General features: G+C 39.4%; 6 protein-coding genes, 1 non-coding gene and 1 pseudogene across 7 annotated transcripts; 4 read left to right on the top strand and 4 right to left on the bottom strand.

Moving 5' to 3' along the window:
* The first annotated feature begins 78 nt into the window (after positions 1-78).
* On the top strand, positions 79-1,258 carry LOC101295007 (U11/U12 small nuclear ribonucleoprotein 25 kDa protein-like). Its single transcript, XM_004291272.1, has 4 exons — positions 79-342; positions 449-554; positions 690-789; positions 917-1,258. The coding sequence occupies exons 1-4, from the start codon at positions 111-113 to the stop codon at positions 1,010-1,012; spliced, it is 534 nt and encodes a 177-aa protein (XP_004291320.1). The 5' UTR covers positions 79-110; the 3' UTR covers positions 1,013-1,258.
* A 174-nt stretch (positions 1,259-1,432) lies between these two features.
* LOC101303092 (high mobility group B protein 9-like) lies at positions 1,433-3,458 on the bottom strand. Its single transcript, XM_004292879.1, has 6 exons — positions 3,295-3,458; positions 3,121-3,199; positions 2,857-3,019; positions 2,603-2,737; positions 1,695-2,050; positions 1,433-1,576 (listed from the first exon to the last, which is right to left on the bottom strand). Exons 1-6 carry the CDS (start codon positions 3,456-3,458, stop codon positions 1,433-1,435), a joined length of 1,041 nt encoding a protein of 346 aa, XP_004292927.1.
* A 1,436-nt stretch (positions 3,459-4,894) lies between these two features.
* TRNAP-UGG lies at positions 4,895-4,966 on the top strand. Its single transcript has one exon. It is a non-coding gene; the product is annotated as a tRNA-Pro (tRNA).
* A 1,071-nt stretch (positions 4,967-6,037) lies between these two features.
* LOC101294721 (caytaxin-like) lies at positions 6,038-7,161 on the top strand. Its single transcript, XM_004291271.1, has 3 exons — positions 6,038-6,249; positions 6,334-6,598; positions 6,723-7,161. Exons 1-3 carry the CDS (start codon positions 6,117-6,119, stop codon positions 6,943-6,945), a joined length of 621 nt encoding a protein of 206 aa, XP_004291319.1. The 5' UTR covers positions 6,038-6,116; the 3' UTR covers positions 6,946-7,161.
* Positions 7,162-7,981: 820 nt separating this feature from the next.
* LOC101294424 (F-box protein SKIP23-like) lies at positions 7,982-9,474 on the bottom strand. The gene has a single exon (XM_004291270.1). The coding sequence runs from the start codon at positions 9,449-9,451 to the stop codon at positions 8,255-8,257; it is 1,197 nt and encodes a 398-aa protein (XP_004291318.1). The 5' UTR covers positions 9,452-9,474; the 3' UTR covers positions 7,982-8,254.
* Positions 9,475-9,548: 74 nt separating this feature from the next.
* Positions 9,549-11,709, bottom strand: LOC101302811 (tRNA pseudouridine synthase A, mitochondrial-like). Its single transcript, XM_004292878.1, has 2 exons — positions 10,583-11,709; positions 9,549-10,496 (listed from the first exon to the last, which is right to left on the bottom strand). Exons 1-2 carry the CDS (start codon positions 11,707-11,709, stop codon positions 9,848-9,850), a joined length of 1,776 nt encoding a protein of 591 aa, XP_004292926.1. The 3' UTR covers positions 9,549-9,847.
* A 1,373-nt stretch (positions 11,710-13,082) lies between these two features.
* Positions 13,083-15,214, bottom strand: LOC101302528 (annotated as a pseudogene).
* Positions 15,215-15,465: 251 nt separating this feature from the next.
* LOC101294133 (probable alpha-amylase 2-like) lies at positions 15,466-20,249 on the top strand. The gene is made up of 13 exons (XM_004291269.1): positions 15,466-15,621; positions 15,918-15,995; positions 16,142-16,181; positions 16,709-16,746; positions 16,892-17,018; positions 17,111-17,337; positions 17,441-17,586; positions 17,722-17,834; positions 18,189-18,277; positions 18,711-18,833; positions 19,244-19,279; positions 19,505-19,603; positions 19,707-20,249. The coding sequence occupies exons 2-13, from the start codon at positions 15,978-15,980 to the stop codon at positions 19,896-19,898; spliced, it is 1,248 nt and encodes a 415-aa protein (XP_004291317.1). The 5' UTR covers positions 15,466-15,621; positions 15,918-15,977; the 3' UTR covers positions 19,899-20,249.
* The last annotated feature ends 5,631 nt before the right edge of the window (positions 20,250-25,880 follow it).

Genomic DNA, 25,880 nt, shown 5'->3' with positions numbered 1-25,880 from the left:
TCCATTTATAATTTAAAAAAGTACTAAAAACAAATATACCCGGCCCAACCTGATAAATTGATAATAGAAAGTGTGAAACTGAACCCAAATCCATTCACAGCATCTCTGCCATGTCCGAGACTACAACGACGACGGGAGAAGTTAGCATTAGCTTGGAAGGGTACAAGGAACACAACATAAAGAAAGCAAGGTTACAGTCGACGCTGGCCGCTCTTTTGGACGATCCCATACTTTCCGACGTCCCCAAAAAACCGAGCTTATCGGATGTCGACACTCTCCTCAACCTCGAATTCGGCAGCGCTATGCGCATCAATGTTCTCAAGCTCGACGGCACCTCTTTCGGTAACGCTCAAACTCTCTCTGAGGCATTTTGTCAAAAACTTGGTGTGCCAATTCGAGTATGTGAAAGAAATTGAACTGTTTGGTTTGATATTTGATGTTTGTGAAGATGTGGCGTTGATGAACTCTGGTACGGTCAAGGATCTCAAGCTTGCGATTAAAAAGAAAGTTAATGAAATGGAGCAGTCCAAGATGGGTCACCGCCACATTTCATGGTGTGTGTTTTTTGCGTGTGTTTCCTTCCACAGTTGAATTGTAATTCAATTTGATGTTGTATTGGTGGAATTTGATGAATTGATGTTATGTTGGTGAAATTTGATGATGGGTGTATTGTTAATCTTGATGTGCAGGAAGCATGTGTGGCGGAACTTTTGCCTGTCATACGGCAATGAGAAGTTACTGGATGACAATGCTGCAGTTGAGGAGTACGGCATTCGCAACAAAGATCGGGTATATCCTCCTTTCTGCACACCTTTGTCATCTTCATTTTGTTCATGTCATTATGTAGACTGCTGAAATAAGCTCTAGGAAGCTACTCTCTGGTCTCGGCTGTCAAGTTGAATATGTGGATGTGCAGGTGCGCTTTGTTCCTTGTGTTGCGTCCAAGGGTTCTCGGAGGCATTCAAAGAGGAGGAGACATCGCTTCTTTCATGGTCTTAGCAAGCGAATGTGATCTTGAGGTTCTTGTATCTCTGTCTGCTTTCCTTGTCTATGGATTTTTCATTTTTGAATGTGGAATGTAATCTCAGTTGGCCATTGCTATCATTATACCAATTCTTGTGAGATATATCAATGCCTAGATTGTGTAGAATCTTTGTCAAATCTACTATATTACTATGAATACTGCAAATCTATTATCTCTGTTCTGTTGCATTACAGATTCTATTCAAATAATAAATAAGTGAAACACATTTTTTGCTAAAGTGAAGTAGTTCCTCGCCTTTTCCTCATGAGCACCTACAGATTAGTACATTAGAAACCAGCAAAGAGTTGCATAGAGCTTATGAGAACTAGACCTAAATTAAACTAGAGCCTGCATTTCTCTATACATAGAAACTAATGATCAGAGGCTCTTCTCTCGAGTTAAATTCCTCTACTGGCTCTGTTCTTTTGCTTTACTAATGAACTCTGTGTCTCTGTTAACTTCCATTGTCTGCCTGAGCTTCTTCGTTTCCTTGTACTCTTCCAGTTCTCTCTTGTATCTCTCCTTGTCTTTCACCCCAATATTCTGGTAAACCTATGGAAAGAAATTACAGTGACTAATATTCCAAAAAAAGATACTAAAAGTAGTGAGAACTTGTGAGCAAAACATAATAGTTTCATTCTCCATTTTAGCAGTTTAATATAGTAATTACCATCCTCTCTTCTGCAGTGAGATTGGTCCAAGACTCCCCTATCATCTTTGTAAACTCTCTTTCTCTGTTTGGGTAGAGGGACTTGAACTTGCAATGTTTCTCAGCAAAGAAAAAATTATAGCCACTCCGATTAGGTTTCGGATGGTTGGGGTCTTCCCTTCTTCTACTCCTCCTTCTCAAGCGAGAACGACGGCCTGATGGTTTGGTTTCTGGTACTCTAACATTGATGGGTTCAGGGCTTGCATCGGACTGAACCGGCTCCTCAGGATGGTATAACACTCCCTTCAGTACCTCTGAACCCAACCTCACAGTTACCAAATAGCCACAATCAAACTTCCCAGTAATTGTTCCAGTTCCTGAAAAAACATAACCTTGTAACTGAAAAAATTCCAGAGCTACAGCTAGCTATAGATTATGCAGGTTGAAGTTGGTCCATTTAGGTTTTGGGACAATGCCAATGGACACATTGAAATCATGGTATTGGACCCATACGGGCTATTGGTATATGATATAGACCCATCAGTGCATCTACGAGTTACAAAATAGAAACATAGCATATACCTAGCAGCCACATATTTGTAACATCGGATAGGAGCGGGGTCAAACTGATATATTTTACATATGCATGCATTGGTTTTTCTGTAACCAGCAAAGTCGCAAACTGATCTAAATTTTCTGAACGCTCTGGATTATTCATTTGTGAAAGTGAAAATTGCCAATTTTCTTTAGCATAGCATCCAAAAATAACTTATCATATATGAAATTTTGAGGCATAGAAACCACATCAAACATATGTGGTGGGCAAATTTAGTCATTGGATGATTGGAACTAGCCACCACCTTATCCAGAAGGATTTTTTTTTTTTTTTTTACTTTACTTTTCTTGCTTGTTGAGTAAAATGAACTTACCTTCAGAACCCGGAACCGGACAATCCCGGACGGGTTTGGCCGGTTTCGGCATTTGGGAGGAAAATTTCACCAGAGCCAGTTCAGGCTTGTCTGAGTAGTTACGGTTACTTATGGAAAAGGCAACTGGAGACAGAGCTGGAGAACGAGCAAAAGATGCAGGATTATAAACAAGCCCTTTGGACAAGAAGGTCAAAAGAAACTGTAAAAAAGAAAAAGATTTACTGGCAAGTAATAGAAGGTTAATAATGAAATACCTGCAGGGGAACATATAGGACCCTGCTTCTTAAAGAAGTGAACTTGTTCATAACTGAACAGAAGACTTCTGTAGTGCTTCCTCAACACATAAGAAGCACTCGTTGTTGTTGGGGAGAACATGAAAATAGAACCCACTTCCCTCCATTTCTTCTCTTCAACAACCTAAATTAGAGGTAGTTTTTTTTCAAATACACGACTAATCAATAGCATAATCAGCAAATAAATGTACCTAAAATTCAAGAATGATGAAATGAAGACCAAACCTTCTCATATCCACCCCTCCTTGTTACCTCCACATACAACAAGTGCAAATCTAGCTCCTTTCCTCCGATCACAGGAACCCTTTTTCATCACAAAACAGACTTAGAGAGGAAACAAAACAAAGAAACTAAATTAATTACGAACCAACACTCTTTTGGAAGAAGAAGAAGGCTTACATAAACCTGGTGTTCATCATGAAGTGGAAGCGCCTGAGAGTGTCCCAGAAAACAACAGCATCCTTAACAACTTCATCATGAGTCGAAAGCGGTGCAGGATAGCAATGCACACCTTGCAACCCCCTCGAGCTCTCTCCTTTAAGTCCTTTCCCGGCCGGCGACATCTCGCCGGAAAATCCAAGTACAGAAGAAGTAGAGGTTTGATGATGAGTAAACGAGAGAGCTCACAGCCTAACAGTAACAATAATGGTGACAGTAGAGAAAGAAGTAGATGATGATTCCCAAGATAAGCTTGTAATTAAGCAACACTAAATAGGGCTCAGATATAGAGAAGAGTAACGCTGGGACGCGTGGGACGTAAGGGTTGCGCAATATTGGATTCTTCTGAGAAATGAAAACCACTCTGGCCAAGCCAATACGCAAACGATGCTTAAAGTTTCGCTCTCAGTATTTATTTTCTTACCAGAGTTTGCTTCGCATTCATAATAATTACAACTATGGCTCCCATTGGGGTTCTCTGTCTCTCTCTCGTTGAGTGGTTCGAAGTCTGACATGTTCAGCAGACTGTGATGTATAATCTCTCTGGGTTCTCTCTCTTGTCACAACTTTTGTGAGGGTTGACATGCACTTTTTTGGGGACTTATTTCGTCTTCGGCTTCTGATTTGATTTCTGAAACAAAATCTTAACGTACATCTGCTACGAGATTTCTGATGGGGACGATCCTTCTGCTCAGTTATCGTGTGCATCTAGTGTACCGTGTGCTATTGCATGAACCCAACAGGGGCCGTGGGATTGTATGGACCAAGAGGTTGACTTGGCTTTGACGGGCCCCACGATCATGAAAATTGACTCCACCAGGCGTGTGCTTTGAGTTTATGGACAGGTGTCTTCTATGAAGTTCTGATGTGCAATGTTGATGGGGTTAGTATGTTCCAATTCCAATACGTTTATTACATTAATTTCAAATTTTTTTACTAATTTTTCAGATAATTTTTGAGATATTACCAACCGTTAAAACAAAATGTTATTTTGAGATTTTATTTCCCTTCTCTTTTCTGCCAAAATAATTACTTTTCATCTCTACAAACCAAACAGGGTCTTACAATTGGATTATTTAGGAGGTTTCCTTGTCATTTTTGTGAAGGATATTGTTCAGTTACTTGAAGCCTCATAAATTGACTTGTTTAGATAATGTGCGTTGTCACAATTCACAAGCAACGAAGACATTGTTTACATTTTTAGTTTGGTTATTTGTACGATTATACATCATGAATGTAATGTATGAGTCGATAATAATTTATTTTGACTAATGAAATTATGTGTTCAGACCTCACATACATATGTAAGTTGAGGATTTCCATATATGATAAGATTTTGAAAGGGCGAAATTGTAACCATCGCAAAACAAATTGTGGATCTTCATCGAAAAAGAACAAAATTGTGCGGATTCTTTGGGTCCAGGAGTCCAGCCCAAAATGTCTTATAAGAACTCTATGCCATCATCGTGAACATACAGAAGGCCCACGAAAAGAGGTTTTCATGCCATCATGGTGTCAGTTTTTTCAGCTATATTGTAAAGTCTCACACATATGACAAAGTGGGCATTTGGTCTAGTGGTATGATTCTCGCTTTGGGTGCGAGAGGTCCCGAGTTCGATTCTCGGAATGCCCCTTCTCTGAATTGTGTTTTTTCTTCCTTTGATGCAAGGATATGCAACATTACATATGAGAGTGATAGCTAACCAACCTTCGCTTTGTTTTGTGTACATCAAGAACTTTCATAGCCCCGCTAGCAGTAGCAATTTTATAAGCTACTCTGGTAGCTGAGAACTTTAATAATTCAATTGAACAACTTAACACTACATAATCTATTTTAGTTAAAAAAAAAAAATTAAATACAAGCATGTTGATTATATCAAAATTTGGGGGTAACAATAATCTTTTTTTGCTTTAGCTAACCACCGTTTACTAACTTTGTTTTTCTATACATAAAGATTATGGCTTCACATATTGTCACATTGTTTTATAATCGCTTAAAAAAACACATGGGAAGAAAATAATCGCTTAATGTCTATATATGTATATGTATATATTTTGATTTTGACAAGAAACATTTAAGAAATATTAGAATCCATGCAAGAAGAAGAGTAAGAAACTTTTTGCCTTATCTGTGCTCTTCTTCTTAGATAAAGACACACCAAATCCACCCGTTAAAGATTTTCTTTTTTAATTTGTTAATGTTTTCGGAAGAAAATTACGTAATTAATGGAGTAATGGACGAAATTATTTAAATTCCAATTAAGACCAAGATCACGACGTTGATAATGAAATACCAAATTCAATATCTCCACCGTATAAGACCAAATTTGGAGGCAGACAAAAGAGCTTGGAGTGTGCTTCTTTTCCGAGTTTGGTTCATTCTCGGAGTAGTTCAGTTCAATCCAATTGGAAGATGCTCAGGAATATGCCTCTCACCTCCTCATCATTACAGAAATTCGTCACGCTCTTTTGAGGTCCGGGCCCATGGGCCCAATAACCATATCTAAAGGTGCCTCCTCCTCGTAAAAAAAAATAAAAAAAATAGAAGAAGATGCCTCCATCATATAAATACACCCTAATTTCCACGCCATAACTTTACTCCTCCATAAGATTCTTCTTTTTTCTTCTGAAAATGAAATCGAAATCAACATGCCCTCACTGACCACGCCATCCTCGCTTTCAGATTTTTCTTCACGCCTTTCAGATTTCAGAACTCATAACTGCTATAAGGCTCTGCACTTTGTGACCTAATCTCTCGAAAAGAAGAGCATAGTAAAAAAAAAATGGGTTCTCTCTCTGCTAGACTCTCTCTATCAGATCAGATGAAGGTGATAGAGAAACTCGAAGTTTTCAAGATCCAGGGCCGTGACAAGCATGGCCGGAAGGTTCTTCGCATCATCGGAAATTCTTTTCCAGGTAATATATATAGTAATTACCATTTGTTTCTCGCTTTGTTTTGGTTTTCATATATGATAATTGAGTGATTGTTATCTGCAACAGCTCGAAGTGTGAGCAAAGAGGCTCTCAATGAGTACTTGAGGGAGAATATCTTCCCAAGTTTAGAAGAAAAGCCGTTTTCAATCGTCTACGTGCACACAGATGTTCACCGTAGCGAGAACTTCCCCGGAATTTCTACCCTCCGATCTATCTATGATGCTATTCCGGAGAACGTGAAGAATAATCTCGAAGCTGTACACTTTGTCCACCCTGGTTTGCAGGCCAGACTCTTCCTCGCCACCTTTGGTCGTCTCCTTTTCACCGGAGGGTAAGTAATTAAGAGAGTTAATTACTTTCCATGCTTGTTTGGCGTTTTACAACTGTTACGTAATCGTAATTAGTAACGCACGGTAATTAAGGGTTGGTTGCTTGTGGTGGTCTGTGGCACACAGGTTGTACAAGAAGGTGAACTATGTGACGAGGCTGGAGTTTCTATGGGACCAGGTGAGGCGGAATGAGATGGAGATACCGGAGTTTGTGTATGATCACGATGAGGAGCTGGAGTTCCGACCGATGATGGACTATGGCATAGAGAGTGACCATCCTAGAGTGTATGGTGCACCACCTGCAATGGACTCGTCTGTGTCCATGTACTCTATGCGATGCATCGCATAGTTAGTTACAAGAACCAATGTCACTGATTGGTTTTGCTTTTAATTATGGTGGGTTTTGGTGTCTGATTTATGTCATGGTGGGGTTGGAGAATAGAATAGTTCTGAAGCTTGTTGTTTTAAGATCTGTTGTTCACTTGTTCATATAATATTTGTACAAAGACGGCTAACTTGTTGGTTAGCTAATAACTAGTTTGAAGAAATGGCAAAGGATGCAAACAAAATTCAATCCGATTGGCACATACAACAAACAGAAAGATCAAAAGGAATCATTCATTGAATTATTGAACATCAACTATTAACATTTAACAAGAACAGTACTCTCTGCAGAGAGAAAATGATATTTTCAGAACGCAGCATTGTTTCAGAACCCACTTGGTGTTCCAATCTAGAAAATATAAACGGACCTTGTGGTGCACAGCAGCCCTCCCACAGTTTCAGAGCTGCAGAAACCAGAGACAGTTGCATATGTGCCAATTTTCTCGTGGGCAGAGGCCAGAGGCAGTAACATGGAAGAAAAAAAGTAGTCACCACTAAATGCTTTGAGTCTTTTACCGACATGCCAAACAAAACTTGTATAGTGGAAAAGGAAAAAACTAGATGAAGAAGAAACTTGGGTCTTCTACTAGAACAAGAAACATGGTAAATCACCAATGCCCCTTGAAGGCGCTAAAACTATTTAAACGGAACAGAAGTGCAGAGTGTTAACTAGCTCAGCTCGATGTTAACCAATCAGCTCCTGTTAAATGATTACTTGAACAGATAATCTATTTCATTGTAATGCAGAGTGCTATGTATGTTTATCAATGGGATAGGACTAAACTCTTATCAGGTAAGAGTAGCATGGTTAAGAACTATGTTTAAACAAACCTCAATGTGGATGCAGCATCAGAGTACCGGACATGTGGTACAGAACATGATGCAAATCAAGTTCAAGAAACTCAACTAATCAATCTCAATCTGTCTGGTGGCAAGGTTTGTACAGAACATGATGCAGTTATTACCATACATTCATACACCACCATTTAACATTTTTATTTGATCTAGTACCATGCAGTTTATTCAGCTTCATAGGACATCCCAAATACAATGGTTTATTCGATATTTATTTCAAGAAACAGTGGGCATTTACAGATTGTTTATGAGCAAGTACATGAAACAGAGAATATACTACAAACAAAACATTACATAACACTACAACCACCAGAACTTAACGAATTCAATCAACAGTATACCCTATCTACACAGCAGCTCCACATAATTTAGTATACAAAGGGTGAACAATTGCGATTACTTACATTTAAGATCCTGTATTAGCATGGATTGGGAATAACCCAAAGCGGTAAGGAGCCGGGAGGCCAATGTACCTGGTAATCTGAATTCCTTGGATACGGGGGCAATTCTTGAATCATTCCATCCCTCAGTCTGAAAATGCCAGAATCATATCCCCCAACTCCACTTTCATAGTTCAACTCGGAGTAATCATCCGTAAAATAAATACAGTTCCCCACACATCCTGGAAAATCAGATGCCGACAATGAAAATGAAGAGTTCTCCCCAATAAACAGCATCCTATCACCCAAGTTCTCAACCTTCTCCCACCTCGGCCCCATCCAATTCATCCTAAAAACATCGAATCCCACAGTTCTGTAATTCACATTTGCATCATCGTTCACAATATCATGATCAACATCCAAATACCTGCTAACCAACAACAAATCAGCCCCCGAATTCACCAAATACCTCATATCCGCATCATCCAATCTCGGCGTCTGAATGATCCTAACAACAGGGGACGGACCTTTCACGTCGCACTCGGCAACAATGCCATGATTATCAACTGCATAAAACAAGCCATTAAAAAAAATAACATCCTCCGAATAGCATCTTGCTTCGTCTATGAAACTCCAATTCTCGTCCCCCTCCCTACAAAACGCCAAGTCACCGGTCTGATTCACAATCGTCAGCGCAATAAAACCGGCGTCTTCCACCGGACTGGAAGACAGCACCAGCTTCTTCACAAACGAGTCACGCATTTGGATCAAGCTGCGGGTGTAGAGCTCGCCGGAGAGGGACCGGAGGACGTATTCCCGCCCAATTTGGGAGTGATCGAAACTAACGACGTTAGGGAAGGCGGAGAGCGGAGGGAGGTGGCGCTTGCCACGTGTCAGGGGGTTAACGAGGAGGACGGAGGGGGTTTCGTCGAGGATGACGAGCCAGCCGTGGGAGGAGCCGCAGCGGCGCTTGCGGTGGGAAGCTTCGGGAAGGTGGAGGAAGTGGACTCTGCTGTTGGAGAGGTTGTAGAAGGCGCGGTGTGATTGGTTGGGCTGGGATTGGGGGAGCATCAGCCATGGGAGCTGAGGAGGAAGGTGGTTTGGAGTTTTGGGAATAGAGGCTTGCCAGCCGTGACAGACGCATCGGAATCGGAGATAGTCGGCGAAGATTGTGAGCTTTTTGGAGATTGATTCTACGAGTTCCGGTGGGAGTTGGGTCCAATCAGCCGCGGCCATTTAGACTTCCTCTCCCCAACCTCAGGAATGGAAGTTGGATTTTCTGATTTAAACAACTTAATTCAACGCCCAATAAAGTTGATTCCAAGAGTAAGCTGAAAGTTGATGACTTTGACTATGGAGATGAAACTAGCAAGGCCCTTGGTAACTGGGCTTTACATTCTGGGCTCTCAGACAATGGTTTAGAGGCCCAGTAGCAAATAATTTTCAGCAATAAACCTCTCTAATTCATGAGTAATACATCAAAGTTTCCATTACAATGCAGCTTCACAAGAACTACTAATTGTTTCCTAGAAGATGTGAAAGGTTGTGTAGGCTAATAGTCAGTTGTAACTTGTGAATACTGAAGAAAGAAATAAGCGTACATGGAAGAAACCTGATCATCTCTGAAACAAGTTACTCGGCCCTGCTGGTGTCCTGGTTGTTATCCGCACTGGCGATATCATCAGTCTTTTTTTCCACCGTGGTGTCTCCATTGCTGGCATCTCCACTGTGGTCAGCACTGATATAGGCAGTTTTACACTTGCTGGTGTCTCCATTGTTTTCAGCAATGGTGATATCAGCAGTCTTTCCGTTGCAGGTATCTCCATTGTTCTCAGCACTGATATCAGCAGTTTTACAGATGCTGGTATGTCCATTGTTGTCAACACTGGAGATATCGGCAGTCTTCACGTTGCTGGTATCTCCATTGTTGTCGGCACTTATATCAGCAGTTTTACAGTTGATGGTGTCTCCATTGTTGTCAGTACTGGAGATCTCGGCAGTCTTTCCATTGCTGGTGTCTCCATTGTTCTCAGCACCTAAATCCGGATAATTGCGGTGATTTAGAGAGTGCAACCAGAGACCCACAACACCTTCTTTATGCTCAGTAGCTCCAATATGAGTGTATATATGCTTCATTTTGAAAGCTTCCGCCTCTGCCTCATAGCCTTTCATTGACACTTCCTCATGAGTATCTCCCCATTTCTGGTTATATGATGAGAAGAAGCACTCATCCAAGTACAAACCAACCTCAGGAGCCGTCGGCACATTAACGTTAACATCCCTACAATGTACATAAACTTCATTCAGAACTTGCATACTATCTCAAACAAAAGTACAAGAGTAACAATAAAATACCAAAGCACTTACTTTTGTAAAGCTCTTTCTAACAACGACTCAGGAGCACAGTTCCTCATGATCGCCACCGCCAGCCCAATCAACTTCCTAATCTGATGAAGCATGAAGCTCTGCCCCACAACCTCACACTTCACAAACTCAATACCCTCAACCGTAACCGTGGCATTTGCACTGAACGAAATAATGTACCGTATGGCAGCAGGGTCCTCAGCCTTAGTTCTAGTGGTGAAGTTATGGAAGTTGTGAGTACCCTGATAACAACTCAAGATCCTATTAAACCTTTCCTTCTCCTTCTCACCGTAACAAAACCCGCTCCCCTCCACAGCCTTCTTCTCCCCTCCATTCACCTCCTCCGCAGAGTTCATATCAGCATTGCCAACCACCACATTATCCTCACCCTCAATATCATTGTCGATTTTCATATCATCATTAGTGCTAATTTCGGTTACCGATTCCGAATTGTAACTATTACCTCCTCTCAATTGATAAGTGCGCTTACCCATTAATCCACCGACTTTTCGGCCCCTATCAGAGCACTCCAAGCACTTAACAAACTCCTCATCAGACCCCAAACTAGCCTTCACACTCTCTCTATCCCTATGCGCACTCGGATCAAGAGCAAAGACAGGAATAAGATAAACATACCTCCTCCGATCACAAAACTTCTTCGCATTAAACGACGCCGTCACGCGCTTGTACCCGAAAATCCGAATTTGCGGGGAGAGGTGCGAATTGAGGCGGTCCACGAACCCCGGCGGGTCGACATAGAACCGACCCGACACGACCTGGCCCACGGCGCTGACGCCCTTATCGGTCCGGGCCGAGCGGGCCCAGTCGTAACGCTTGGGGTTGCTGCGGTCTTGCTCCGGAACGGCGCCGGAGAGGTAGAGGGCTTCTTCGAGGTCGCCTTCGATGGTCTTGGCGCCGGGATTCTTTTGCATTCCTTGGTATCCGACGCCGCAGTAGGCGAAGAAGATTGCGACCTTGCGGCGTTTGAGGCGTTGCTTTTGGGTGGTGGCGGCGGTTTGTTCGTCGTCGGTGGTGGTGGTGGACATTTTGAGCTTCTTGGGGTCTGGTTGTTGTTGCGGCGGCGGGGGTGGTGGTGATCTTGTGGGTTTTGTAGTGTCTGGGTTTTCCATTTTCAGTGATCGGGGGAGTTGTGGAGGTTGATTAGAGACTTCATTAGAGCTGGAACTGGTTTTCGGGGTGTATGGTCATTTCAGCTTTGGCGGTTCTGCTTTGTACCCTGATAAAACCCTAGAGCGAATTTCAGTGTGAATTGAAAATTTGGAAGGCGTTAAAAAAATTTACACACGCTTTAAAAACAGTAAAAAAAAGAAGAAAAAAAAAATATACTAGTGTTGGTCGATAGCTGACTAGGTAAACACTATTTTATACATGACTATGATGAATCAGACACTAATGAAGAAGAACCAAATATGATCAAGCAACCCAGTAGACATGGCTCTAATGAATCAGACACAGACACTGATGAATAAGAACCAAAGATGGTTAAGGCACCCAGTAGCCATGGGAGGAAGCAGGGCCGCCAGCTCAAATTAAGAAAGTATCCAGCCATCAGTTCTCCTGATAGCGAGGGCGGCAATGCCAAAAAATCCAAGTGGCGCATTGCTAAGGAGAATGATGTTTTGTGCAAATGCCCCAGTTCTTATAGCACAAAGGCAGAAGAACCAAAGATTGTTCATAACTAGGAGAACTCTGGTTTGCTATATATGTGCCCAATACGGGACTATCATCAAACCTCAAGTGCATTTGGACTTTTGTATTGGAGGTATGGATGTGGTATGGCGGTGCTCGTATAAGTATGGATACATGGGTGTTGTGGCCTGATTCAGTGGATACATGGTTGTTGTGGACTTGTGGTCTCCTTTCGGGCTTACCTTTTACTGTGTAATTATATGTTACTTGTATATTTGGCTTTACTTATATAATCTACTTTAGTGGTGGATATTAGTTTTAATTTGAACTAATTTAGTTTAAGTTGACTTTAGAGGTGTGAGATATTCTAGGCTTACATTTTACTTTTTAATTATATGTTACTTGTATATTTGGCTTTACTTGTATAATCTACTTTAGTGTTGGATATTAGTTTGAATTTAAACTAATCTAGTTTAAGTTGACTTTAGAGGTGTGAGATATGTGTAAGTGTGTGACAGCTATTTTGTGGGTTGTATAGTGTTGTTGGTCTCCTCTTCTACAACATGGTGGCTGCTACTGGTCTCCTCAAACAGCGGTGATCTCAGTATTACTGCCACATATAGTTTATCACTCAACCTCTCTGCATATAGTTTAGGTTTGTAACCTTATTTCTTACCAAGAAGAACACTAGAAAAGCTTCTGCAAAGTTTTGTGTTCGGTTTTTCCACAATACATTTTAAAATTCTCGTGTAAAAGTCTTTTTGTTTTTTGTTTTTTTTGTTGTTGAAGAAAGCATACAATCAAATTAAGAGATTTACAGCAACAAGCAGAAGTCAGCAGTCGGCACCATATATCATCTAGTAATTAATGGATTCTCGATCACCTCATGGTCTAACTGCAGGCCCTCGAGGCCTCTAATGGCAGTTTCATCATAGTTTCTAATTTGTGAACTATGTCCTCCGGTACGAGTGGGGTCGGATGACTCAACCGGTGAACTTCTTTGGCCACTCGAAATTCTATGGCCTGTTCCAGGACTAGCATCGTTTGTGCGAACACGGTATTCAGACTCACTTCTTCCAAATCCTTCACGACTGCTGGAAACAGCAGGTCTCCATGATGATCCACTAGACCGCCCCATCATATCGGGATTTGATAACATATTATTTTCTCTAGTTATTGCAGAATCAGTAGCAATTGAATTTCTCTGCCTTGACACACGCATAATTTAGTCCTGGTATTCTCCGCCCATCTTCCTCAGCTATCGGCCTGTCCACAATGGCAGGAGCATGCGGCATTCCCGAACTAGTTCCAGCACCTAGGGCACGGCTTGGAGGTGTAGCCAGCTGTGATTGCTGATACTTCAAATTTGTCCAGTCAAACACATGATCAAACTGGAAACCTTCACGAATGTAGAGATCACGGAAAATCTTTTTCGGATAAAAATAGTCTGGCTTGTCATCGAATCGTAGTGAGCGACAGTAATGGAAATATGATGCAAATTCTGTTGGATAACCACGACACAATTCCTCAATTGAAGTAGAAACCTTTTTCTCACTAATTTTCTTCTGAGCTTTTAGCCCCTGTCAAGGAAGACTTCCTTTAAGGAAGTACATCGGGACATAACCAAGAGACTCCAAATCATCCCTCCGGCTTTGCTCGATTCCAAGGTGGGTATTCATGCTTGCATATCTTGTTGTTCCAGTCAAATCCTTGTTTTCTCTACAAGGAATATGTTGAAGGGTTGTACTATCCCGATATTTCTTAGCCAGACCAAAATCAATCATGTATACCTACAAAAGAGGACTAGCATGAGCACCTCAATATATGAAATACACACTCAAAGAAAACCAAAGTAGATCAGCATTGCATATATAGGAAACTAGAGCAAATTAAACCTGATTTGCACGCCTTCCTAATCCCATGAGAAAATTGTCTGGCTTGATATCACGATGTAGATAGTATTTGGAATGAACAAATTCAACACGGTTGATCATTTGATCTGCCAGCAATAAGAACTGTCTTCAAAGAAAGTTTCCTACTGCACAAGTTAAACAAGTAATCAAGAATAGGGCCTAGCAAATCCATTACTAAAACGTTGTAATCTCCTTCAACTCCAAACCACCGCAGATTTGATATCCCAGTTCCTACTTATAGGATCCTATACAACTTGGATTCATACCGCAACTGAGGATGTTTTGTCTTCACATTTTCCAGCTTAATCGCAACCTTTTCGTTTGTCTGAATATTGGTACCGAGATAGATCTCCCCGAACGAGCCGCTTCCGATCTTTCGTCCCACTCTGAACTTATTCCCAGCACGAGTCTCAATTCGCGCCAAACCCTAACCCTCAAATCTAAGCGATCGACGAGCAACATAAAAAGATCAAAACCCTAAGGAATTCTCAATTTTTTAAGACCGTTTCTCTTATCTGTTTGAATACGAGTGAATTCCCGGGAATTTAATAAAAATAAAGAATTCTTAATTTCTTAAAACTGTTTCTCTTGTTTAGATTCTTATCTTGTGGAATTAACAATTTTCACGGAAAAATAATTGTGAAATTTGAGAGCATAAATTCATAACTTGAATTCCTCACAAAATATGTGTCATTTGTCAATTCCTTTGATTGAGGTTAATCTAAATACAAATTTTTGTCATTTTAAAACTCTACGTCATAAAATCCAAACAACGAAATTCTTAATTAATGAAATTTAAATTTATAAAATTGTAATTTTCATAATTTTAAAATTTCTATAAAAATTAAAATTATTTTATCCAAGCCTAACATCTCGCAACCGCAAACGACACCTCCCGGATTGTCGTTCAATCGAAACAAACTAGGAGAAGAAATGCTCACTGTCGTGTAAAAGTCCTTTTCGACAGATATTATCTTGTGAATAAAAAATAAAAATAAAAGATACATAGGTGGACTGCTGTCCCCACGAATGATGTAATCATGTTCCTCTCAAAGCATTTTCCACCGTCCATGTCACTATAGGAGCCCACCTACACCTCATATCGAAAAGTCTGATTTACCCCCACATATTGTATTGCTTAGCTTCTGCTCGAAGATTGCCGTTGAATATGAACATTCCCTCCAAATGCAGAAAGGGCAAACGGGGCTAAGTTAAGTCGATCGGATCGGATCCCCCCATATTCTGAAACCAAACAAAACCTTACACCTTCCTTTTCATTTCCAATCCCCTTTTTTCTGAAATTCGAAATTCCCTTCCGTCCGTCCAGTTGGTCCAACCAAATCAATACCAATATACCATTGTTCTCTCCTAATGGTGGAGGACTCCGAATTTTCAACCAGTCGGGTCCCCTATATTAATATTTATAGCCCACCCGTTCGAGCTCAGACCCAAGCTGCTGCGATCGCAACCTTAGCTTTGGTACTTTCTATAAACCTTTTGCTCTCTTTTCGTTTTGTGATTTATTGCTGGGATGATTGTTATCTAAACCTCTCCTTTGCCGTTTATGCTAAAATCGGGTATCAGTCATTTGCTATTTAAACGAAGTCGGTCCATATGAATTTCTCAAATTTCCATTTTTTTAGTAGCTTATGTGAAACTGTGAAAGTGCTTGTCAAGAAATCTAATCTGTTTTAAGTCTGTTTAACCTGATCATTGAAAAGAGAGACACTAAGGAAATATTATTGCTTTTCTTCTCATCTTGCTCATTCATGTAGGACAATTGTTGGTGCTTTACCTCTGCAATCTGGTGTTGGAAAACTACATACTGAATTGAAATGGGTGACCGTAGCATTGTATGCAAGCCTCACCAATCTCTCTCTTTAATTTTTTTGTAGTTTATATGGCAAGATTTGAAACAATCATGATCTCTTCAAAATTGTAGCACTCAAACTGTCCTGTTGCATGTTTTTCACTGATCTCCTAATTTGTTGAAATGCAGGTGCAGGATTATCAGGAACACAATCAACAGACTGATATTGGTATGTTTCTTTCCCCTGATGGTAAAATAATCTTAGACAAATCAAGGATCTAAATGGTCGAGTCACTCGAGTGTGGTATTAAAATGCAGATATTTGTTTATCTAAAACGAATGTGGAGTCTCCAAGAACATCTAGACCTTAACATTACCTGTTTGAATAGGAACAGATTCGGCCTTGTAGTTGTTTGTCTCCTTTCCATATAAAATTTTCATGTTTTTCCCGACCTACGGGACACAAGAACTATTTGTGGGTACAGTTGGGCAAAAGTTGATGTGTTATAAGTTTAAGCAAACTTTTTTTATCCATGGTAAAGAAATGAGAGTTAGTATCCAGTTCCTGAAAAGGTTTGCAGGAGCTGACACGCTGTAGTGTTCCATATATTCCAGTTTCAACTGTACCAATGTTTGCACAGTGAAACATATGGTCAGGGGATAGGTTATGCAACGATATTGGGGCAATTGATGTTTAGTATATTTTGTGTGTCTAGCTCCTATTATCAATGTTAAAATATGCTGTTGGATATGCAGGTGCATCAATACGTAATGGAAGAGAAATTCTTTTACAGGTATATTTGACAATCTCCTTAGGTGCTTAGTCATTTTTTGGGATAAGTAAGATAGTTGCAGTTTAGGTGTATGAAACACCATCATATCTGGATTATTGACCATCTTTAGCTATTGATGAACATTAAGCACATTGTTTGATGGCAGGCCTTTAACTGGGAATCTCATAAACATGACTGGTGGAAACATTTAGAAAGTAAAGTTCCAGATATTGCAAAATCTGGATTTACATCAGCATGGTTGCCACCATCTACTCATTCCATTGCCCCAGAAGGTCAGTGAACAAAATTCATCAAGTTGGTTTTTATTCTTTCTGTATACAGATGACTGGATCAGCGTGTCCCCTTTGCTTTCCTCATATTGTAGGTTACCTCCCTCAGAACATATATTCCCTCAATTCTAAATATGGATCTGAGCACCAATTAAAAGGTTTACTTCAAAAAATGAATCAATGTAAAGTTAGACCGATGGCTGACATAGTTATCAATCATCGTGTTGGCACTACCCAAGGGCATGGTGGAATATACAATCGTTATGATGGAATTCCATTGTCATGGGATGAACATGCCGTCACATCTTGCACTGGTGGACTGGTAATGAAATTTGTTATAGTTAATACTTGAATGACTGTTTAATCTATGATTTAATACTAATATCATTGGATGTCTAATTTTTTTATTTTTTTTTCCCAAAAAGGGGAATCGAAGTACTGGAGACAATTTCAATGGGGTTCCAAATATTGATCATAGTCAACCTTTTGTTAGAAAGGATATTACTGCATGGCTACTGTGGCTTCGCCATACTGTTGGTTTTCAGGATTTTCGATTTGATTTTGCAAAGGGGTAAGAGTTATACTGACTAACAGGCCCTTTTTTCTTCCAATTAGCTTAATTTCAGTTCTTGCTTTGGTCTATTTGGTTTATAAATTGGGATTATTTACAGCTTACTCTGTTTTTTGTTTTCAAATATTCAATCAGTTATGCAGCTAAATATGTGAAAGAGTATATTGAGGGAGCAAAACCAATTTTTTCTGTTGGGGAGTATTGGAATTCTTGCAACTACAATTCTGATGGCTTGGATTACAATCAAGGTATGAAATACTGATCAGATCAATGACTGCAGTTACTTCAATTATTCTGTACTGAATACAGTTATATAGTTATAGCCATGTCTGATGCTTTAGTCTGAATTTTTTATTAAAGTACCTCAAGGTTGATAGTTAATTTAGAAATACTAGCTCCGATTCAATGATGGCTTTACTTTGGTTTGCTTTTTATAGATATCTGACTTAAATTGTAACTTGGTGGAGATTCTGTCTCCCTGTTTGCTCTTTCTTTTTTTCTTTTTCTATTTCTTTTTGGCACTGTCTTAGGGATTAATTAGCAGTGAGTAGACTGTCTTAAGGATTTATTACTAGTGCTTATGGAGTTCCATGGTCTTGCAGATAGCCACAGACAGCAGATAATAAATTGGATTGATGGCACAGGACAGCTATCAACTGCATTTGACTTCACAACCAAGGGAATTCTTCAGGTATCATCCATTTCCAAATGGACTGAGATATTCAACTCCCTCCTGAATGTGTAATACACCCACCACACACACACACACACACATCTTACTCTAGAATGGACATATTCATTCATTCTTGTTCCGACCATTGGATACATGTCTTGGCGATTATATCCATTAGTATCCAGTATTTTACACCAACTGATCAGACAAGTTTGATGAACCTGTTTTTTTCCATATAGGACACTAAGAGGCAACTATTACATCAAAATATCTTATCTTCTATGCAGATGGAGTACAATTCCCGATTTCAATCTTGTAATACTGTCTATGCTGAGTAGACATGTGATATCTGTTCATTTCTGCAAGACTGACATCTTCATTGAGATTTCATTTTAACATGTTATATTTGTATCTCCATATTTTAGTGATAAACACACTTCCTTCTGTGTAGGAAGCTGTCAAGGGACAATTATGGCGCCTACGTGATCCCCAAGGGAAGCCACCGGGTGTACTTGGATTGTGGCCTTCAAGAGCTGTCACATTCTTAGATAACCATGACACAGGCTCAACACAGGTAGTATGAAATTTCCTATCCCGCAGAAGTGAATAAAATGCCTTCTAGGAACTGCTGAAGTCATTCCTGCTTTAGATGCACATATTGCATGCGAGTAGAGAATTGAATTGGGATTATATTTTTGTGGTATCACTGTCTAACGAGTAATGACATGCTTGCTTGAGAGTTTCAATTACTTTCAGAAAATATTATTAATTCATGCAAATTGGAGGTAGAGTTCAGCCTACCTCTTTTGGCTGAGTGACTCAGGCTAGGCCTGAACTTTTGGGCCCAATACAGCCTGAATGTGTACATTTGCTTTGCATGGATGTGTCACTTTTGTGTTCCTCGGTGCCTATCTTTTCATATATTGAGCTTTTGGTCCCAGAATGAAAGTTAATCCACTCACTTCATAATCATTTTGTCTGCAGGCTCACTGGCCATTCCCTTCAAATCATATCATGGAGGTAAGAAAATGTTTTTCCAGTTGTTGGCTTGTTGAAGTGATACTATTGTGTTCTTGTCCCTGCTGCCATTACTGCTGTTATAACCAGTGGTATATTTCATCACAAAATTGAGTTATATAAGCCCTCTTGCAACTTCAAGCATTGTAACAGTTATTTATCTAGACATAAATGTCCTAAAAAAGCTCTAGGAAATATAACTCCATTCTACGTTCATGTTCTATGCAGGGTTATGCATATATATTCACTCACCCTGGAATACCTTCCGTCTTCTATGACCACTTCTATGATTGGGGTGATTCCATTCATGATCAGATTGTGAAACTGGTATGCACTACGCAGTATTGTGGCTAGTTTGTTTATTGATTTGTGTGATTTTGTCTAGTAGAAGTTATTCCTTTATTAAGCAATTGGACTTGTCTATCTGCAGATTCAAATTAGGAAGCAGAAAGACATTCACAGCCGATCATCTATAAGGATCCTGGAGGCCCAGCCAAACCTCTATTCTGCTATAATTGGGGAGAAAGTGTGTATGAAAATTGGGGATAGTTCCTGGTGCCCAGACGTGAGGGAGTGGACGCTGGCAACCTCTGGCGACAGATATGCTGTTTGGCATAAGTAAATTAGAATTTTATAATTCCTATTATATAGTTTATAAAACAAAATAAGATTGTTATTTCTGATCAGCAAACTGGCTATTCAGTGCTCCATATAGCTGCTGCTGCTGATATATTATAGGAAGAATTCTGGCGATTTTGCATTGGCACCTGTAGCCTCCATGCATGCATATAGTGATTAGGCCAGTTTTCTTTTGTACTGGGGAACTCTGTAGAAACTTTTATGACCTGAAGCGTTTGAGACTTCACTTTGTATCATCAGACCATTTCGCATTGCTAGTGCCCAACAGACTTGTCATATCAAGTCTTTATGTAGAATTTCTCTATATGAAGGAAAAGTCTATATATCCTGTAGCATTTTCTGTCGACATAATTTCATGAAGTGGGCTTGAACATTCTTCCCCACCGCGCACTAGCGATTCGAATTGATAGGTGACTGAGGTTTGATTCTTTCCAGTACGGAAATGGTAATGTGAATAGCAAATTTCCAGTTTGGTTTCTTTAGATATAAGCTGCAAATAACTAACTAGCTGTTATTGTACAAGACGTTACAGTATCTGGAGGAGCCATTTAAGGCTTTATTCGTTTATCTCTCTCCAACCAACTTACTGCAAAAACAGTGATACCAAATGGCAGTATATATCAGATCCTTGATAAAATTATTTCGATCAGCAATAAAAATTTCACAATAATGGTTAAAAATCGATTCCAACGTTCAAAATAATCCCTCTTTGGTTGTATCATTGGTTGTTCCAGTACGTAGTTTATACTTTATAACGAAATACAATCCAGGAAACAGTAATAACAGATAATAAGAGTTTAAGACCATGATGCAACAGAAACCGTCTAACCAAATTCTGTTTATGGAGCAAAGATCAACAAAAAGATCCCACAAAACTTTAGACAACGATTTTTTAAGTATGCAAAATTTTAAGGCAAGGTCCCAATATAAAACAGAAGATCAAATAGATACTGAACTATATACGGATATACTCTGTTTTCTCATCGTATATTCGTACGGTACTAGCTAGTAGCTATACATGAGTACGTACGTCCCATGCATGCAAGCCAACTTCGCCTCCCTGCAATAGTACACGCACTATTAATTTGATTAACCGAGCTGATACTGAAGATACTAATATCTTATATGAGTTATATCTCCCAACCCGGTTGACAGTAAAGCCAGCAGAAACCTGAGCATCCGGAACGTATACGATATGTCGTCAAAAGACTCATCATTCCTGCGTTGAAAACTTTTCAGAAATACCTGGGTAGAGCTCCGTTTAAATCTTCTTCGTATTTTTTTTTTTTTTTTCAATGGTTGCATGATTATCACCGTTGCAAATTTGCAACCAAGACAAAATACGGCATTGCGCTCTCCGTCAACACGTGACAAACAGAGTGTCGTATGTGGGATCGATTAGATTGATAAATACAAAACCCCACCAATTGGAGGAGGCAATCATGAACCGGAGTGGCTCCATTTCATTCCAAGCATCGAGCTTGCAATCTCTATATTGCTCGCTTCCGTTTGGACCCGCCTTGCTTCTTTTTCTTGTTTTTGCTAGATTATTGAACGACTAATTAACCACATTTCAACACATTAGTTTGAACTCTATATTTGTTCAAGTAATATTTATGTTAGGTTTTGTAAATTTTAGGATTAATTTCAGTTTACCCCGTCAACTTAGGTCGATTATCATGTTAGTCCTTATTTTTTCAATTTCATCAAAAACATTCCTCAACTCCCAATTTTCATCAGCCGCACATGTCCAAACCTCCAATCTCTATCTAATTCCTCTGTCAAGTGATGACTTGATATGAAGAAGAAAGAAAAAAGGAAAAATAGACAAATTGCGTTCAATCCCACCAAAATCATCAAGGTTAGGGGGTTGTGATGGGAACGAAGATGTGTATCAATATGAGGAGAAAATGGTCCAAAAGGTAACTTTCATAATTTGACTTTTTTCTTGATATCAAGTTATCACTTGACAAAAGAATTGGATGGAGATCGGAGGTTTGAACATGCGCGACTGATGAAAATTGGGAGTTGAGGGGTGTTTTTGATGAAATTGAAAGAAGAATGACTAACATGATGATCGACCTAAAGTTGATGGGGTAAACTGAAATTAGTCCTAAATTTTATGTTTACAAGAATTTTCGAACGATTAAACTAATTTATCAGTAAAGAAAATTAACCCCACGAACCCATTCTCATTCCCCACACTGCCATTAGCTAATCTATCTACTGCAAAAAGGAAACAGAAGTATGGGAAGACAAAAAAGTATATATATATACTTTTGGTTGCAAAAAAGTGGAGGGAGCAAAGCGCATGAACTTTTCTTCCAAGTCATTCAAACTTTAAATCCAACTCAACAACGAAAAAGTAATACTTTGTTGGCTTAACACAATTTTTTACCCCAGTTGGTTAAATTTGTTCGAAGTTGTACGTAATATATGAGTTTGATCTAAGGTTATTCAATATGTAATAATGTTTATCTAGTTAGTTACTGACCAAGAGATTTATATCTAATAGTAACTGATTATAAATTTCTTGATCGTGATCATACTCTTCAACGTGTGCTTGAACCCTAGCTAGATTAATTGGATAAAGGTAACTAGCAGACGTTCATTGCTAGCAGCTGCTTGGTGGAGTTCACTCTTCCCCTTCCAGGATCACATAAACGAATTAAGTTAATTTGCATGACTGACAATATATGAATTGGAAATTGGGATGAGATTAAAGCAAGGAAGCGGTGCATGTGTTCGTTAATAAGTATTCTTTGTCCCAATGATTCAATCATGACTTATTTCTGACACCACAATTTCATATCAGCAAGACAACTCGTATGTAATATGGCTCTCTCTCTCCCTCTCTCTCTCTCTCTCTCTCAGCAGAACAGAAGAGACTAATGAGACGACGACGCGGACAGCTCACCAGATACGCATATGAACATAAAAATCCGTCTCTGTAGTTTTCTCGTGCTCAAGTTTGAAACCGAACTGTAAAAATTTAATGTACGATTGGTATGTCCCCTGGTTGAGACTTGAGAGTAGATTTAATACATAGAGACGAAAGAAGTCGGAGCAAGCAAGCGGTTGATGAGTTGGGTTGGTCTAATAAATGCATGCACATAATTGTTTCTATTTACTAGCTAGTTTGGGAGCTGTGAAAGTTTGCTCTTAAAAATTTGCAGAAGGAGAAGGCTAGCTAGCATTGCTGGGATTTGTTACATTATGAAGGAAGACCGTGGGGGTCATGATGAGTAGGACGTATCGATCGACAAAGGAGAAGATTTCGTGTCTCAGTCTCTCTATTTCTGAGACTCAGACTATGGAAGAAGATCGATATGAGCGAATTAATTCTAATATAAAAGAAAAAATATTTGATTAAAAAAAAAAAAAAAAACCTCGATCAAAAGCCAGCACATGGAGACACAATGAATGAAAAGGGAGGAGAATTACTGTGTTACTATCTGTAGTGGAAGTCTGGGAGATAAAAGTGTAATTGCGACATGACATGGTAGTGATAATTGGAGAGGAAGCATTGACCTAAGTTTATCTATCTTTTGAGATATATGTTGCTAATGGTTGTTAAAATATACGGGTCAAAATTGAATTTGTTTGTGGAGGTACCTAGGATTCCACACTTAGTGGTTTAGTAGGACCCCAAAACCATCATCTGAAGGTTAGCTAGCTGGGTTCGGCTCTTTTGCCACTTCAATCCTCATCACTGAGGGTCTGAGGTTCTGTGGAAGAACGGAACGGATTCACATGCACCGTGTAAGTTTTCAAATCATAGTGTGTGAAAATTTAATGAAGATTAGAGATTTTAAATTATTTTATTTTATTTTTATTTTTCATCCGATCAAATTAACGCTCATAATAAGAGTATCTCTTATTCAACTCTAGGTCTCCCACCTCTTGTATTAGACAAACTTATGATTATTTTTTTCGGTTTCAATTTTGTTAACGGTAAGAATATATGCATGATAATGCGATGTGGATAACCAGATTAAAATATTACATATTAGTTGCTTGGTTCATTTATACCTTAATGTAAAAGAATTATATAGAAGAATGCTTACAGCTTATACGTATACGCCTATACAATGATCAACTATATATACTGATGCTACATATGTATATCTGTGTGTATTCGTGAACTGATTTTCATATATAATTCACCTGATCTGAACTTAAAAGTGATGTATATACACCGGGTCACCGGCCAGTACTCCAGTAGAGTCGTCGACAAAACTAATCTACAGATTAATGGTAACATGACGTCATTTAAATGAAGCTGGCTACACTAGTTTAGGTTGATGAATGAATTTAGTCGTCATATTTCAAACCCCAGCAGGCCTACCTAAATAAATATTTTACAGAAAAGGGAAAAGAGAGAAAATATCTGCTAATAAAATGTGTGGAGTTGATTTATATTACTTCAGCCATGGAAGGATGTAGACGGTCTAGATGGTTAGCCAAAGTAACCGCAAATGTCCTGCAGCTAAATTAGTTTCCTTTGTTCTAATCTGAAACTGATTTTGTTTCGTAATTATTTGGTGAGTAGACCCTGTGGTGTTTTATTGTTAGGCAGCAGAAACGAGGAGGTGCAGGCCTGGTGAAGTTGAAGGTCTTGAGCTTGCAAGAAAAACGAGAGAGAGAGAGAGAGAGAGAGAGAGAGAGAGATGTTGATTTCATCAAAAACGAGGAGGCAGGGAAGGAAGAGAAGGAAGGGAAGGGAAGGAAGAATAAACCATGATGATCATCTATGAGATCTATGTCTTTTTGTCTAGGAAGTCTATGATTTGATTAATCCTTCCTCCCTTCCTTTTCTTCTGAAAATGCTTCTTCTCTTTCAGCTAGGTTGAACCATCCAATCTGCCATGACTTTTTCTATTGAGTCTCTTCCTGAATTGAAAGTTGCAATTGAATCCCCCACCTTTTCCTTCCTCCTGCACTCACTTTCTCTCTTCTCAATATTAATTACTCCATTACACCCACACCCATATCCCAGCCAACTCCTCCCTCTTCCCATTTATTACATCCCCTCTCCCTCCCTTAAATAGAAACAAAACCCTTCTCTCTCCCTCATCAACCTTCCTTCCATATCTTCTCACTTATTACTATCCTGTCCATCAACTGTGTTTATCTGTTTTGGATGTGTTGATTGATTAGTATGCAATGAACAGTGTTTGAGTAGCTCCGATCATGATCAAGATCTTCATGTGGGGTTTAACTAAGGGTTTCATACAGAGTTTATTGGCATTCTGTCCACCTCCTATCGATCTCGATCGAGATTTCTTTGTTTATATGGAGATATGTGGAGGTGGGCATACTGCCAACTGAGCTCTGTTGGTCTCTCTTTGTAAAACCCTCGTGATATAAACTTAGCAGCTACGTCCCAATACGACGGTTTATGTATATGTTGATCTCGTTTCTCTAGCTACTACTAAGCTGCTATGATAACAACCAAGGTAAGAAGAATATAGGCCCCCGCTTTAGTCTAATAGTTCTGTCGACAAGTTTAGATTCAATAGCTGTAGACAAAATCAAAAGTTAATCTCTTTCCTAATTTCGTCTGTTTTTGTTTTTTGTTTCTTTTACAGCTTAGTCTGTTGGTGCGTCTATGAGATCAGATCAATGAATCGTTGTGGAACCACTAGCTTATATGGATTCTGCAGAAGTCGGTTCTTCTGAGAGAATGCTGTTTCATCATCTTGTTTGTTTTCTTAATTATATATGAAAAGCGTGGAACCCTAGTTTTCATTTGTGATCTGGGTTCTGGCCTTCTGGGTCTCCTTTGTTAGTTGTAGTTGTTACCCTTTAATTTGACAAAATCTTTTTTTTCCATCTCTGTTCATCTCAGTTCACAGTAATTACTTATGATATTGTATGGCTGATCGAATTACGTACATTTCCATTTGTATTTGTTTGCTAGGGTTATTCATATGTTTCATTTAAGAGGTCAAGAAATTATTAC

This window comes from Fragaria vesca, linkage group LG2, assembly GCF_000184155.1.
Source record: "Fragaria vesca subsp. vesca linkage group LG2, FraVesHawaii_1.0, whole genome shotgun sequence".
Taxonomy (NCBI): Eukaryota; Viridiplantae; Streptophyta; class Magnoliopsida; order Rosales; family Rosaceae; genus Fragaria; species Fragaria vesca.
The sequence above is the reverse complement of the archived record's forward strand: the minus strand, read 5'-3'. Positions and strand labels throughout refer to the sequence as shown.